At 51.8% G+C, this 15,960-nt stretch overlaps 8 protein-coding genes across 8 annotated transcripts; 5 read left to right on the top strand and 3 right to left on the bottom strand.

Annotated features, from left to right (window-relative positions):
- Positions 1-208: 208 nt before the first annotated feature.
- On the bottom strand, positions 209-1,499 carry PMZ80_010733 (uncharacterized protein; the record flags this gene model as incomplete). The annotated part of the gene is made up of 2 exons (XM_064879121.1): positions 209-448; positions 498-1,499. 2 exons carry the CDS (start codon positions 1,497-1,499, stop codon positions 209-211), a joined length of 1,242 nt encoding a protein of 413 aa, XP_064725074.1.
- Positions 1,500-2,521: 1,022 nt separating this feature from the next.
- On the top strand, positions 2,522-3,568 carry PMZ80_010732 (uncharacterized protein; the record flags this gene model as incomplete). The annotated part of the gene is made up of 1 exon (XM_064879120.1): positions 2,522-3,568. One exon carries the CDS (start codon positions 2,522-2,524, stop codon positions 3,566-3,568), a length of 1,047 nt encoding a protein of 348 aa, XP_064725073.1.
- Positions 3,569-4,000: 432 nt separating this feature from the next.
- PMZ80_010731 (uncharacterized protein) lies at positions 4,001-5,515 on the bottom strand (the record flags this gene model as incomplete). The annotated part of the gene is made up of 1 exon (XM_064879119.1): positions 4,001-5,515. One exon carries the CDS (start codon positions 5,513-5,515, stop codon positions 4,001-4,003), a length of 1,515 nt encoding a protein of 504 aa, XP_064725072.1.
- A 684-nt stretch (positions 5,516-6,199) lies between these two features.
- PMZ80_010730 (uncharacterized protein) lies at positions 6,200-6,679 on the top strand (the record flags this gene model as incomplete). The annotated part of the gene is made up of 2 exons (XM_064879118.1): positions 6,200-6,208; positions 6,269-6,679. 2 exons carry the CDS (start codon positions 6,200-6,202, stop codon positions 6,677-6,679), a joined length of 420 nt encoding a protein of 139 aa, XP_064725071.1.
- A 513-nt stretch (positions 6,680-7,192) lies between these two features.
- On the bottom strand, positions 7,193-7,542 carry PMZ80_010729 (uncharacterized protein; the record flags this gene model as incomplete). The annotated part of the gene is made up of 2 exons (XM_064879117.1): positions 7,193-7,314; positions 7,368-7,542. The coding sequence occupies 2 exons, from the start codon at positions 7,540-7,542 to the stop codon at positions 7,193-7,195; spliced, it is 297 nt and encodes a 98-aa protein (XP_064725070.1).
- Positions 7,543-8,354: 812 nt separating this feature from the next.
- Positions 8,355-10,473, top strand: PCF11 (mRNA 3' end processing factor; the record flags this gene model as incomplete). The annotated part of the gene is made up of 2 exons (XM_064879116.1): positions 8,355-8,516; positions 8,569-10,473. 2 exons carry the CDS (start codon positions 8,355-8,357, stop codon positions 10,471-10,473), a joined length of 2,067 nt encoding a protein of 688 aa, XP_064725069.1.
- Positions 10,474-10,960: 487 nt separating this feature from the next.
- Positions 10,961-11,914, top strand: YHM1 (high copy suppressor of abf2; the record flags this gene model as incomplete). The annotated part of the gene is made up of 2 exons (XM_064879115.1): positions 10,961-11,024; positions 11,073-11,914. The coding sequence occupies 2 exons, from the start codon at positions 10,961-10,963 to the stop codon at positions 11,912-11,914; spliced, it is 906 nt and encodes a 301-aa protein (XP_064725068.1).
- A 747-nt stretch (positions 11,915-12,661) lies between these two features.
- On the top strand, positions 12,662-14,847 carry MIF2 (mitotic fidelity of chromosome transmission- protein; the record flags this gene model as incomplete). Its single annotated transcript, XM_064879114.1, has 3 exons — positions 12,662-12,923; positions 12,974-14,647; positions 14,750-14,847. The coding sequence occupies 3 exons, from the start codon at positions 12,662-12,664 to the stop codon at positions 14,845-14,847; spliced, it is 2,034 nt and encodes a 677-aa protein (XP_064725067.1).
- Positions 14,848-15,960: the final 1,113 nt, after the last annotated feature.

The following is a 15,960-nucleotide window of genomic DNA, read 5'->3' as shown; positions in this document are numbered from 1 at the left end:
TTCACCAACGCGTCTATCTAGGTCAAGCTACACTCCACGTGACCGAAACATCAACAGCGGCATGCTAGAGAGACCAGGAGCCACTGCAGGAGCAAATACAATGCTCTCTGCCGGCATGTCACTGCTTCTTGGTCAGCAAAATTGTGTGGTCAAGTCAATATACCACTGTTTCGTACTAACTCTGCCCCAAGAACTTGGCGAGTGCTAGCTAATCGTAACAATGGCCGCACCAGCCACAATCTTTGTCACAGAGTGTCCAGTCAAGGTCAGGAGAGAGAAAATCGGGAATCTCCTCAATGCTCGCGACCCTTGGCGCTTGTGGTTTTTGACCATGGTTTTGCTTGGGTCTCTTTTGCACGACTTTCGACTTTTGCTTGGTCTGCTGAGGCTTCAGGCTCGTGCCTTCCTTCACGAAGGTCAACGGTTGTTCACGTAGTGGCTTTGTATTCTTGGGAACCATCAGCTGAGAACAGTAGGATGATAGCAGAGAGTCTTACCATGTCGACTCCAGATGTAGCGGTGATTGTGGACGAAGCATCAAGCAAACTGGACTGATACATCGATTGTGTCAATGAAGCCATGGTGTGCGGATACGGACCTTCAGCCGTATCAGTTTTGCTGCCTGAGTTGGTGCTGTGCTGTTTCTTGCGCGGTCTTTTCTCTCGACATTTGTTAACCTTGTCTGGGCCTGAAAGTACCGATAGCGCACTTCCCGGTAGCGTTCTCATCGGAGCTATTGCAGAGCTGGCCCGTGAAGATGTCAGATTCGTTCCACGATGAGGACCCTTCCACTTGTTCTTTCCCTGCGGTTCGTATTGCATGTGTTGCGACTGTTTGACCCGTCTGTTCGACCCATCATATACAGCTCCCCACCTCTGTGCGTCAAGATTTGAACGATACATTCGAAACAGTCTGGGTAAGTACTCAACGTCCCCTACACTGTATTGCAGAAGGTCATCAGGTACAGGCCTCTGCTGAGAAGGAGGATTCCGGCCGTCGCTGGAATCGCTCCGGGCACCCGTTATGCTCGCTTTGTTCTGCTTCCAGTTTTCGATTACTTCTGGGGCGAGCGCGCTATCCCTGTCGATACAATCTCGAAGACTGAGTAGATTTATTCCTGAACGTTCAGGCAAGAAGTACTCCATCAGTTGAAGGTCGATGATACCTCGCAGGGAGACATTGAAATGGCTGAAAAGAGCATCGGAATCATTTCTGACGTCGAAAAAGACTTTCTTGATGTCTTTTGACTGCAGCAATGACTTCAAGGAGAGGTTTCCTGATGTTGTGGTGAAGGCTTTGTCTTGGAGGACGTATATATCGATCACGAATGTGTGTTGCAACGGCAAGACATACACTTGCAGTAAGTCGAGAGTGCCATGCCTACCAAGCTCGTGCCCTTCACAGTCGAAGTAAAATGCCGGAAGCTTCGTTGAGACCGTAGGAAAACTTCTGAGCGCGTCGCGTAGGGAGTCCTCGGTGTCAATCAGAGAGTATGCCATTGACAAATTTCAAGGATGGGAAAAGGCTATGCTTTCACTCGCTCGCAGGGAAGCAACCGAGGTGGAAGAGACGATCGAACAGAAATGCAAGCTCCTGCTTATAAGCTGTAACCTGAGCAAGAGGTGAATGTAGCGAACCGGTCGTGGAGTGGCAGCCTGCATGCATGATAGCAGCCAATGAGCTTCACGTACGTGTTTCTGCCGGGCTGTGAACCAGATGAATGCAGCCATCTGCGGCTGGCAGCACCAGTCGCGAGAGAGGGGAATTTCTCGCCGGTCTGAATGCAAACAGATTGCTTCACATGCATTTCGAGGATTGACAGCAGCCTAACGCTGTAAATTGCTTCCAGACATTCGGTGAGAAGGAGAGCAAAGACGACTGCCGGAGGCTGGGCATGAGGTAGAAAAGTACTTGCCAATCAGATCATTCTTATAACATTGTTCCCCTTTTGTGATACATCCCCTCAACAGTCGTAAGGTAGAGATAACGAGATTCGCAAGCTAGCAATTTCGGAGCTCATCTTCAATGTTCTAGAGCCGAAGGCATTGGACAGCCCTTCTTGAGCAGGTTTCCGCAAGCGATCTTGATGAAGCAGACGGCCAAGATGGTTGACAGACTTGTGCCAATACTGGAGACCGAAGGACTCGTGATGGAGGAAGCTCACGGCGAGAGCTCACGAAGGAGGGACCACCGATAGCACTAAGCGTAGAATGCGCGACCGTAGTTCTTTCCCTAATCGTGTCGCGACGCGTACCAATTCAACACCGTGTTTGACGCGTCCTGCTCGCGTTGAGCAACACTTCACCTTCGAAGCTTCTCATATGAGCAAATCTACGAAGCTAATGGTAATCATCGCTATATCCGTGCCTCTATAGGACATAACGAGATCGTCGATTTTGCTCCGAGCCTACCTCATCCGTACAGTATACCCGGCATCCCAAGCATATTCAGTCCCAAGAAGCGTTACTTTGGTCGGCACACAACCTCAGCCTCTCCCAGAAAACTCACACTACTTCACATCATGTCTCAATCACAAGACACCTCCACCCAACCTGTCGCAACAGAATACATCCCACCCTCCGTCTCCTCCCACTTCCCAGACCTCCACACCGGCAACAGCTACGCCCACTACAGCCCCATCCCCACAAACATAACCCCAAACACCCCCTCAAACCGCGGCACCCCCGTCATCCTCGGCGTCGACGAAGCAGGCCGCGGTCCCGTCATCGGCCCCATGATCTATGGCGTGGCCTACCTCCCAATCGAACTTCAGCACTCCCTTCTCGCAGAGACGCACCATTTCGACGATTCCAAGGTTCTCACTCCCTTAGTCCGTGCAAGACTAATGCGCACGCTATGTACACCCACCACGGACCTGCACTCCAACGTCGGCTGGGCAATCAAATCCCTCAGCGCACAGGACATCAGCGCCGGCATGCTGAAGTTCGGCGGGAGCTACAACCTCAACGCACAGGCTATGGACGCAACGATCGAGATCATTCGTGGTGTGATCAGCCAGGGTGTGAATGTAGCTGAGATCTTCGTTGACACGATCGGACGGCCGGATGTGTATCAGAGGCGTCTTGCGGCTGTGTTTCCGACTTGTAGGGTTGTGGTGGAGAAGAAGGCGGATAGTCTTTTTCCGGTTGTTAGTGCGGCTAGTGTTGTGGCGAAGGTTAGTAGGGATGTTAGTTGTGAGGTTTTGTGGAGAGGGATTAGGGAGGGGAGGCAGGTTGGGGAGGCAGGGGCGATGGATGTTGATGGGTTGGCGGAGGATGAGGAGGAGGCGGGTTGGGGAAGTGGCTATCCTAGTGATGCGAGGTGTGTGACGTGGTTGAAGGGGAACGTGGATGAGATGTTTGGGTATGGGGCTGAGTGCAGGTTTAGTTGGGGGACTGTGAAGGATTTGTTGGAGGATAAGAATCGGGCTATGCAGGTTGACTGGGCGGAGGATGATAAGGAGCATAATAAGCTGAGTCAGTATTTTGGTGGTGGAGTGATGGGTGCAAAGACTGAGGAGCAGGAGTTGAGGTCGTGGTTTGGGAGTGGTGTTAAGGAGGTCTTTTGAGGAGCCTTTGTCTGGGAGGCATACTTGTTCCAAAGCTATGCACGGACAAACAGATTCATGGCGAGGCTTCTCAACGTTCCTGAGCAATCCTTGAAATTGAAAACATGTACCAGGAGGATCTGATCAACGAAAGCGTACAGTTGCACTTTTGATTGCTCAAACATCGATCGACATCAAGCTTTTCACATGACGAACAGAACGCTAAGGGACTTCAGGCAGCGCCTCGGACACAGCATCGTTTATGGAAAGCTGCGGATCTCCTTTGAAGCGCCAAACCGGGCTAAGACCACAGCTTCAGCAGTGCAAAGGATGCCAGAGGGGATCTTCCAGATCGTAACGATGGACGAAATGCCAAGGTAACTCCTTCGCACCGGCACGCGATTTCCCAAAACCACGACACCGGCGCAAGATCTCCGATCGATATAACTCTATCTACATCTTCGACTTCAACCACAACCCATAATTGCCATAACTACCCTCACCCTCACCAGCCTTCTGACCCAGATTTCCCGGTCCATCATAGATATCCCTCTCAGCAGCCCTAGTATTAACATGCTGCATCCCCAACTGATCCACCCTCTCAACACCCAACAACCTCATACACGTCGCCGTCTCATCCCTCAATATCGCCAATACCCTCTCAACGCCCTCGATCCCACCAGCACCAAGACCAAACAGCGCTCCACGTCCGATCCCCACAGCCTTCGCACCAAGACACAACGCCTTCACGACATCCGTACCACGCTTAATGCCACCATCGATAACCACGTCGATCTTGCTGAACACCTCAGGACAATACTTCCTAATCTCAAGCAAAGTATGCACACTCGGCGGCGCGGTATCGAGTGCCCGTCCACCATGATTCGACAGGATGATCCCCTTGATCTGCGGCGCGTGTTGAGCAGCTATATACGCGTCTTCGTGCGTCTGCAGTCCCTTCAGGATAATTGGTTTGTTGGTGTGTTTCTTCAGCCAGGGGAGGGTTTCTTTCCAGGTTAGAGATGGATCCGTGCCGAAGAATAAGCTCTGCCCGATTCCGCCGCCGCCTTCGAGCTTCGAGCCGCCTGCGTCTTTGATGACGCTGTCGTGGTCTTCGTTGATGTACTTTGATCGTTCGTCTTCTTCGCGTTTACCCGGGACGGGCGCATCAAGCGTGAGACAGATGAACTTGATTGCATCGAGCTTGTTGATGCGAGCTAGGTAATCCTCTGATTTCTTCCGTTCGGTTTGAACATAGAGTTGCCAGCCGAAAATTTGATCTGGTCCTGCATCCTTGACGATCTGCTCGGGTGTCATGGATGCGTTGTTACTGATGATTTGCATCGTACCGAAGGATTTACATGCTTGTGCGATGCCCCATTCGCCGTCTGGATGGGCGAGACGGGCCATTGCGGCTGGACTTACATAGATGGGGAGCTCGAGCTTGTTGCCGAGGAAGGTGGTGGATTGGTCGCAGCGTGTACAATCTATGAAGACGCGCGGGCGGAGGAGAATACTGCGGTAGACTGTGTTGTTGAGGTGTTTGGAGGCGTAGTCGTCTGCGGCGGAGTAGTAGTATGCCCATCCTTTTCGGGAGATTTTCTTGGTTGCTGCTGCTTCGATTTCGTCGAGGTTGAGGAGACTTGAGAGAGGTGCTGGCCTGCTCTCATCTGGTTCTGGACCGATGTTTTGTGCTGGTTTGACTGGTTCCGGGAGTGATTTGGGGTCGATTGGACCTAGGCGTTTTGATGGTGCGAGGTTCTCTTCTAATGTGCCTGGTGGGTGGACGGGATCGTACTCTTCTGTTGCGTCCTTCCCGGCTAGCTTTAAAATGATGTTGGCGCCGCCGGGATGTTCTGGTAGGAAATCTGTTACGTCCCAAACTTGGCCGTAGAGGATTACCCAGCAGGAGTCGCGGGTGTTGTGCTTTGCCACCTCGTCGGCATGAATTAGTGTTTCTTCCGCCATGGTGTTGATATCGGTGTCGAAGAGCGCTCAACACAATAGAAAGGTTGGAAGAACTTCACCTCACTTCCACGGCTGCTGAAGCTCTTGTTAGCTGTCGACCTTGCCGGCTTTTGTGCTTGCTGCCTCCTTCCTAAAGCAGTAATGGTCGGCGAAGCGTATGCCGAACCTTATATTCACATGCTGTGATTGGCTGATCGAAGCTCGGCTACTGAGCTGGGCGGAATTGAAGCGGAGTGCTCTCCGATCATGAAATCCGAAGGCATGGTTGAAGAGTATCATGCTCGGCCTCCCTCGAGATGTCGTCTCGATGCACCAGGGCAACCTGAGCTGTTGCGGGTATCAACGACATGACCTGCCATGATGCTTTACTGTGCTTCAACTATGGAGGTGCAGATGGATTTTGTGTTGAAGGGAAGCTGCTATGGAGGATCATGAATAAATTCTCCGGGTTGCGACTATTTCCACCTAGATGCCATGCGATAGACATTCTCCTTGACTTGTTGCGCCTTCAATGTTCACTCTTTGATCACGTCCATCGAAGCACTTGGGGCTACCTCTGTGCCAATTGAAGACCTACTGTCTCGTCGTGCTTACGATCGCCAGTCGACTCTGCTCACGAGCTTCAAAATGAGTGATCTGACAGAACGAAAGTAGAGCTTACGCAGTTTCAGACCAAAACTCAAGATGTTCAGCGTATGACGGCCTCATCTAGCGCCTACAATGCTGTGTCATCGTGATCTGACATTCTGACAGTCCCGTCACCCCGAGGACCAGTTCCACATGCGCCTGCATCGAGCCCGCAGCATCCAACTCACCAACGACGAACTCGTCGAGATCCGAGCCGCGCAACGAACCTTCGAAGGCGCATACGTTCGAACTTCCCTGAGCCAATTCTCCTTTGCCTTGGTTGTCCTCAAGATTTTCACATCAGAGTTCTACAGTATCGGTGCACTGTTTGCAGTGTACGGTGCTGGTGTATTGATGGTATCTGCGTATCGGCGGCAGCAAGGAAACAGGCAGTTCTTCAGTGAAGTGGGCGAGGACGGGTTGGGGAGGAAGAGATTTCGGACGAGTGGGAATGTGGTTATTATGTTGACTGCGCTGAGTATTGCGGCTTATGTTACCTTGTTGGTTTTGACGTTACGACTGGAGAGCAAGGGCTGAGGAGAATTGCGAGGTGGAGGCCAGAAGTCTTCAGACAAAGAGCCTAGAGCACGAGTCGGTAAGAAGCAGGAGTACAGGAACACATCACAGGCATGTATCACGAATCCGAGCCCAGTCTGATTACGCTCAACAGGCAGGATACCTCCTACAGCCCACTGCTTGCCAGGTCTACCATCGAGTTCGATGGGCGGCGCCATTGGTGAATCCGGAGATTACCGTGAACAGTATTGAACCAACAGGGAGCACAGTCAGAACTGCAAATGCCCTGGCCATATCGTTTTATGAGGCGTTCGAGTAGAGGTGGCACGGTAGTGGCGTTACGAGTCCTCGACACAGCATTAAGAATCAGAACTCCCAAGCCACAGCTGAGCATGAATGGGTGCTGCTTGAAGCGATCAAGCATGCAAGAATCTTCATTGTTCATAACTGCATTATTTGCAATGTACACGGTGAATATGGTCTATGTGCAGCCGGTCTTTGATGTCCTCTGCGTGAACCACTCGGACGAGTCTCTCATGCATCTTGAGTACTGTAGGTAATGTCCTGCTCGACTGTAGGAATGTACTCGTCCCCCATGGCGTGAATTGCTTCGATGGCCGTCTCGGATGCTTTTGCTGCAAAGCCTTTGAATAGGTCTGGGACGAGTTAGGCCTAATCATGCCGGCGAGTCATGTGGGCTTATACATACTGTACTCATGTGTGATCACACCACCAGCATCTTTGATCGCTTTCATGGCCTCATCAACGACCGACTGAGGAGTATCTGGGTCCTCAAACGACACAACGATGGCCTTTTGCGGGGCTGCTGCAAGTGCGAGCGAAAGCAGCAGAGCGAAGAGAAAAGTGAGGATCGCGAAGCGCATGTTGGCAATTTGCGTGAGTGATCGTGGTCTTGGTAGTAGTGTTCTTGCGGTAGGTGTACGGTGTAGGTTGACAATGTGAATTTCAGTGGTGTTGTTAGGAGTAGTAGATCAAACGGCAGTGACGCCAGAGCCGTCGATGGCCGCAGTTGCCGCTAGGCACATCGCAAACAGCGGGCTGGACCTGCTTGTTTGCCGGCTTGGCATGACTTAAGCCGCAGTTTACTCATCGCCGACTTGCGACTTTCTCGCTTTCCATCTCAACCACTTTATCACCATTTCAACCTGTATGATCGCCATCTTCTCTACAACATTCACACCTACTCATAATTGCGACTCTTCTCAGTTCAGCTCTACTCAGAAACCCCCAGACATTCTAACACAAGACCCGCCCGAACAAAGAACTTCCCTGAAAATAGAACAAGTGCATCGACTCATCCGGACCAGAAGGTGGAAGTCTGGAGACCTCGTTGTCCACGTGAAATCGAAGCGTTTGTCTTGTCTTGTCACCACCAAGACGAGTGATTTGACTTCGCTAACGACTTGGGTCCGGCGCAACTGCGCTGCTACACTTGGTGGAAGAGAAACATTAGATAGCAAAAGATACCAGACACTTTCTTCTCTTGCCCTGATACTCTGATATCTTCAGCTCGTCAGAAAAAGACCGTGTCGATACCTACTCACCACAGATCTGCTCTGCTCTCGGTTGTTCAACTTGTGCTTGACACGAACCCAAGAACTTTGCTGATCGATCAAATCTTGATCTGAAGAATCGTCTTCCTTCTGTCTGCTTTTGCCATCTCAAACCTGTCGATATGTCTTCACCAGCAGAAGAAATCGCAGCCGATTACAGAGCTGCGTTGGAGGACCTTTTCACCAACACAGCGGCCCAGATCGGTACCCTCACAGCGGTCGCTAAAGACAACATTGAACATGCCCAAGCAATTTCTGCAGCTCTAACAGCACATATCAAAAAGGTGAGTACTTTGCCAGGAGAACGTTCTGTATGCAATACTAACATCTTGTGAGGCACCACCAGCAAGAAAACTACCAGCATTGTATGTGCTTGATTCGTTGCTCAAGAATATTCGATCCCCGTATACGGTATACCTCGCTTCCAATCTACATGAAACTTTCATGCTGGCCTACTCACAAGTCGACCCAACAGTCAGGCCTAAGATGGAAGTTATGCTGGGTACCTGGAGGAAGCCAGTAATTGGGTCTCATGACCCCGAACCCGTCCTACCTCTCAGTGCTACTCAGTCGATTGTTGATGCTCTGACTCGATTCAAAGCAGCAACAGCACAGAGACCATCTCAGGCAGCACTTAGAGCTCCCAGCATTGTCCAGGCTCAAGCAGTACACTATCGAAATACACCCACGCCGCCCCAGGCGTTTCCATATCAGCAGCCACCGCCTATACACTACCGGCAGCCGACGCCTACTCCTCAAGCTCAGTACCAACCACAGCAATACTACCAACAACCACCGCAGCCCACACCTACTCCGCACTACCCGGCATATCCGCCTCAGAATCATACACCCGTCCAGCAAAACTTTCCGCAGTTGCCATTTCCACAGCAGAATGGTCATCTTCCAGTTCGGCCCCATGTTGACGTGCGGAAGCTGCATACTGATATTGATGATCTTACAACGGATGCAAAAATAGATTGCATGACGCATCCGATGGATCAGAGCAAAACAAAGAAGCTCGAGACGCTACAGAGTCTCAAAGCTCTTCTTGATAGTGGCACGCTTGTTGATCAAGATATACGAGAAGTAAGGACTACCATTGATAAAGAGATGGAGAAACGTAATGCTGAGAAGTTGGCGGCGTCACATATCCGCCAAGCACCTACGCCTCAGCCGCCATACCAGCCTCCTCCACAATGGCAGCCTCCTAATATCTACCAGCAGCAGCCACAGTTCCCGCCGGTGCCGACGCCCCAGCAGTATCAACCACCTGCACAGGCACAACCTCAGCAGTACCAACAGCCACCCACTCAGGCACTGCCGTCATTCGCTGGAACAAATCTAGCGGACTTGCTGCGGCACGCACAGAATAAGTCTGCTGCTCAGAACGTACCTACGCCGGTGCCACCCTATGCAGTTCCGGCGTCAAGCACACCGACGCTGTCAAATGCCCAGCCTGCTCCAGCAAATGGGGTGATGTCTTTTCTCGACCAGTTCCGGGCTTCTGGACTGCTGTCGAAGATCCCAACACCAGTCCCAGGCCCACCTCCGACAGTGCCGTATATTCAGCCAATGGACGACGTGCCATTCACTTCTGTGTCGATCAAAATACCTCGTCCTCACCTCGTGCTGAAGTTCATTCACGAGAAGCCGAATCAGTGCAGCACTTGTGGCAGACGCTTCACCTCAGATGACACTGGCAAGGCGAAGAAGGAGAAGCATCTGGACTGGCACTTCAAGACGAAAACACGGTCTCTTGAAGCAGAACAGCGAGGGCAGAACCGAAGCTGGTATGTCGATGAGCACGAATGGATCATTAGCAAGGAGTATGAGGATGATCTCGGGATGGAAGATCCTGCAGCGGCTACTAATGGGACTACCCCAGCAAATGCAGTGAAGAAAGAAGTCGATTACGTGCGCACGCCTAGTGACCCTGCGTATCGTAATGCTGTATGCCCCATAGACCAAGAGCCATTCAAGAGTGAATGGTCGGGCGAGATACAAGACTTCATCTGGCGCGATGCTGTAAAAGTTGGTGATAGATACTACCATGCATCGTGCTACAAAGAAGCAATGAAGACGAAGGAAGTAGCGCCGACCGTGAGAGCAGGGACACCTCTTGCTGGTGCTGGACTTGGTCATAAGAGAACAGCTACACCAGATTCTGTACTCGGAAAACGCAAAGCAGAAGATGATGAGCCAAGTTCTGCTTCCAAATCGAGATTGAAGATTGAGGCATGATCGGTCTCAGACCTCGACCTGATGGATGAAGTTGTGGTGATGTTCTGACATATGTACATTGTTGCGATGCATGGGCAGAGTATATATAGAATACAACCACCGTGCACACAACATACTTTTCTTCCCTCCTTGTACCGTCGGGTGACTGCCTCATGTCCTCCTCTGCTGCCAACCTTGGAAGTGGTCAAGCTTCTTCGGGCACGAGCCAGACCACGCTAAGTAATACGCTAAAATTAATTTTGGTAGATCCATGCGAGCGAGCGAGGAAAGAGCGTTCATCCCATTCATCCTCGAAGCTCATCTTCGTCCTTCCATACCCAAACCTCATCGCCCGAAGGACACCTTCCGAATCGCCGACCTGCTAGCTACTGCTGTAAATCACACCATTCCGAAAGACACAATCATCTGACCTCCTACCTCCCAGCCGATTTGCTGCACATCTTATCTCTCCTCAACCTCCCATCCACCCCAACATCTTATCCTCACAATGGCACCCTCAGCAGCAGCAGAATTCAAGCGCGAGTCTGGCACGGCTCGCCTGCTAGGTTCAGGTAAGTCACAGCTTCCCCTTTCAGCATGGTCATTCTAACAGTCTCCAGGCTCCGCCGGTATCGCAGAGCTCGCTATCTTCCACCCAGTCGACACAATAGCCAAACGTCTCATGTCGAATAGCACAAAAGTAACCTCAGTATCAGCGTTCAACACCGTCATCTTCAGAGACAGCGCTAGCGCACCCGTCGTCAAGAAATTCACATCCCTCTTCCCTGGTCTCGGATATGCAGCGGGCTACAAAGTCCTACAACGAATCTACAAGTACGGCGGTCAACCATTTGTACGAGATTACTTGACGGCAAACCACGTCGACTCCTTCACACGGACATTCGGCGCTGGAACAGGGAAGGCAATTCTCAACGCAACAGCCGGCTCAATAATCGGCATCGGCGAGATCGTCCTCCTCCCCCTCGATGTCCTCAAGATCAAGCGCCAAACCAACCCCGAGTCCTTCCGTAACCGAGGTTTCCTAAAAATCATCCAAGATGAGGGCATGGGCCTTTACCGCGGCGCAGGCTGGACCGCAGCACGAAACGCCCCCGGCTCCTTCGCGCTGTTCGGTGGCTCCGCATGGGCAAAAGAGAAGATCTTCGCTCTACAAGACTACAACAAGGCAACATGGGCGCAGAACTTCGTTGCGTCAGTATGTGGTGCATCTGCGTCACTCATCGTGAGTGCACCACTTGATGTGATTAAGACGAGGATACAGAATAGGAACTTTGAGAATCCGGAGAGCGGAATGCGGATTATTAGTAATATGATGAAGAATGAGGGTATTACGAGTTTCTTTAAGGGGTTGACGCCGAAGATGTTGATGACGGGGCCGAAGTTGGTGTTTTCGTTTTGGTTGGCGCAGACCTTGATTCCGGCTTTTGGGAAGGTGGTGTAGGGGAGGACATTGAGGCATAGAGGAACATCTTCTGGGTATATGAGAGCGGTGAGTTCTCTTGTTAGACAAAGCAGGAGTGAACGTGGTGGTCTCGAGAAGATCGGCTGGTTATGCGGTATGCAGCAGCCGCCCTCGGTCGATGTGCAAAATCTGCTGGCTGATTCAGGAGCACCAAGATATGATTGGGCTTGGCTAGGTCTAGTTTGCTAGAAGGCCGAGCATGATGGAAAGGGCTAGCCTGCTACAGAACCCGCTCAGGGCTGGCGGGAGGCTGTAATGCTCTTGCCGAGGTGCATAGGTCAACGCGGATCTAGGGCGAGTTCATATGGATGTGTTACTATTGGGCTGGGTGGGCTGCAAGAGAACGATCGGTGTTTGGTGTACACAAATGGAAGAGCTAGACATATGCTTCTACATGTGTGTGAGTAGGTCGAACGCGTTATGTACAGTCTGGCGCAAATACATAATTTCTACTCCTTTGTTACCATTAGACTCGGCTGTTCAACGAACGCTAAAGGCTAGCCAGCGAGCACATGAGAATTGCGCGAGATATCTCTATGTACAACCGTATAGATATGCCTGTACTACCGAAGTATCACCGACGCGACCCACTTTCTCCATGATTTGTTTACTACACAACGCGCTCATGTCCCGCACTCTTCCAACTTGCGACAACGATATTGCTACGCTACCTTCACCCTCGACACACCCTTCCATGCCGTACTAACCATCGCCACCACCACCACCATGCCACCCCGCCCCTCAACAACCCAACGTCAACGCGACGACTACGACTACGCCAACATCGGCAAAGTCGGCCGACGCACAGGCGTTACCCTCGCACCTCGAAATCTAGACGAACATGGCATGGAGGAGATGACGGGGTTGTTCTCGTCGCCTAAGAAACCTTCGCCTGCGCAGGTGCAGGGGCATAATAAGAGGGCGATTATGGAGAGTGTGGAGGAGGTAGGGGATCATGATCAGGATGTGGGAACTCCACGTGCGGGAGGTCAGTGATAGTGACTGGTAGTGCGCGTGTATGGGGCTAATTGTTGCCAGGCAAACCAAGCACACCCGGTACTGCGACGTCCTTGCGAAGATCGAACCGAGGGACATCACACCCGTTACCGCGATCAGTCTCACCACGGAAATCTGGGATTACAGGGTCAGCAAGGAGAAGTGGAGCGGATGTTATGGCGCAGAGACAATTACAGCAGGAGATGGAGGATGCGTCGGGGTTGCAAGATCGTGATGATACACAGCTTTCGACGACGCCAGTTCAGCCTGTACCTGTGAATGCGCGTGCGGCATCGGCGAGACCGGCGACTGTTAAGCGGTTTAGTCCTGATCGGACGCCGCTGAGAAGTCGGGTTTTGAACCGGCAGGCGAAGAGTGCGTTTGTGGGGAGGGTCTCGGGTGGGCAGACAATACTTGAGCCTGATTCAGTGGAGGACGAGCAGCCGGAAGATACGCCCAGCCATGTTCAGATCGCGAACGATGCGCTGAACGTGTCAGCTGAGGTCGACGATGATGTCGATGTTATGGGGAATGATCAAGACGAGGAGCAGGCCAACGAAGAAGTCGAGGCCGAGGATGAGGTTGTTTCAGAACCCGAATCTGAGCACGAGGAATCGGAATTACCCCCAGTATCTGCAGAGCAAGACGACGAAGACGAAGACCAAACATTCGAACCCCAACCAGAACCCACAAATCGCAAAGCTCAACAGAACAAAGCGAATTCGCGACGAAAGCGCAAATCAGACGCCATGGAAGACGCAGAAGCAGCAGCAGCGATATCCTCACCCGCAGCAAAACGCGCAAAGAGGAGGAGTACCGAGAACACAAGGACGAGTCCGCGGAATACGAAGCAAAAATCGCAGGCAGAATCCATGCCACCACCCAAGAAACGAGGCAGACCACCCCTCGCCAAGAAAGACGGCAACATCAACCCCAAGCTCTCCACCCGTCAACAGAAAGTAGTCGACGAAGCAGTCGAAAAAATCAAAGCACGACCCGGTCAGAAGAAATCCCTGTATATTCTCCGTCGTGAGACGCCGGCGGACGATTCAGTGGCACATACGCGGTCTGGAAGGATCAGTATCAAACCGTTGGCATGGTGGAGGAACGAGGGGATCGTGTATGGTGGGAGTCCCGCTCAGAACAGTCGGGGAGTTGCAGATGGGGCGCGGTTCCCGTTGAATAGTATTAAGGAGATTGTGAGGAGGGAGGAGGTTGTGGAGGTGTCGAAGAAGAGCAAATCGAAAGGGAGGAAGAAAGGCAAGGGTAAAGGAACCGGTAAGGCGAGACACCAAGACGCTGACTCCGATATGGATATCGACGGTGACGGTGATGAAGCTGCTGTCGACCCCAACGCAGACGACTGGGAACTCGACACCGGCACCCTCCACGGCCCAATCTCAATCTGGGACGCCCAAGTCCAAGCCCCCCTCGAAGAAGAAGAAACAACTCAACTCGCACATTCACACATGGCAATAGAAACAAAAGAAGTGAAAGGGTCTACATTCCGCTACGCAAAGTTACTGTCCACCCGGTTCTTCGGCACGGGAGTGGTTGATCTGCCGCCTGGTGGTGTGAAGAAGCCGAAGAATAGTCGGAAGATGCACATGAGTTTTTTTGTTGCACAAGGCAGAGTGACGGTTGAGGTTGGGCCGTTAGCTGGGGAGATGACGAGGTTTAGTATTGGGAGGGGTGGGTTTTGGCAGGTTCCGAGGGGTGAGTTGCACGCGAGCCTGAGGCGAGCTGAGACACAAGAGTGTTTGGGCGAGCTTTGGGCTTTCTTGTTGGTTGTGAAGAGACTGACTAACATTGTGACAGGTAATCAATACTCGATCGAGAACGAACATGGGAAGAGTGCGAGGATATTTTTCAGTCAGGCTTGTGAGGCTGTGCCGGAGGAGTTGGAGGGGGAGTGAGAGGGGTTTTGAAGGTGGTTGTTAATGGTTATGATTTGGAGGTGATGTATTCTGGTATAGCATTAGACGGAGGCAGCGCCACAATGAGGACTGTGCTTGCTAACATTAACACTAACACTCATAAATACCAAGCTGTTTCGACACAGGAGCAACCTGCTTGACAGCAATTGATTGCATGCTTCACATCGCGGTCTATCTTCTATCCCTCACTAGCAATGCCACGGCATTCCTTTAATGTGAACAGCTAACTGTTTTAGGCCTAGCTGTGTACCAACATGTTCTGACGAGCAGATGCAACTGCTGGTGGTTTCGTGAATTTCCTTCCCTCGACAGCGTTGACCATATAGTACAGATAGATGGCAAATATTACCCCGCCTCCTGATGACCTGCAAAGTGCGTATTGAGGCCACAGCATTACCTACCCTTGACACTTGACTGAGCCACGAACAGGATACAGGCTAGGTCTGTGTTGCGGGGGCTAGGATTTTGGGTTGTGGCTAGGTCTTGATTGGCACGATGTGGACGCTAGGATCGTCGGTGTTGGTTGTACTGTCGGAGCACTCTGCAGTAAGGTACTTGCTGGCTTGGATACATATTGCGAGGGCTTGCCTCCTGTATTGCGGCGGCTAGGCCTTATGTGCTGGGGCCAGGTCTGTGGTGGCAGGGTATGAAAGCTAGGTTAATCGGTGGTGGGAGTGCCGCCTGAGTACTCTGCAGTACTTCGTGGCTTGATTTCAAGCTGCGGAGGCTATGTGTCGGTGTTGTGGTTAGGCTTGGGTTGCGAAGGCTCGGTCTTCGGATTGAGCTAGGTTCGTATTGCGAAGGCTAGGCTTGGAGTTGTGGTTAGGTCTTGTATTGGCAGGATATTGAGGCTAGGAAGGTCAGTGTTGAGGGTGTGTTTGGAGCATTCTGCAGTACTTCCTGGCTTGAATGTGAGTTGCGGTGGTTAGGCTTCTGGGTTGTGGTTAGGTCTTGTATTGGCAGGATCTGGAGGCTAGGTGTTCGGGTTGGTGTGTGATCGGACCTCTCTACTGAACTTCCCTTGGCTCCAAGTCGAGGTGGCTAAGCTGTGCAGGGTGTGTTATGTGCAGTCTATCTTGTAAAGGGTCGGCT

Source organism: Knufia obscura (genome assembly GCF_036327395.1).
Source record: "Knufia obscura strain CCFEE 5817 isolate CBS 148926 chromosome Unknown scaffold_20, whole genome shotgun sequence".
In the NCBI taxonomy this organism is placed as follows: Eukaryota; Fungi; Ascomycota; class Eurotiomycetes; order Chaetothyriales; family Trichomeriaceae; genus Knufia; species Knufia obscura.
This window is presented reverse-complemented; position numbering and strand designations above follow the sequence as displayed.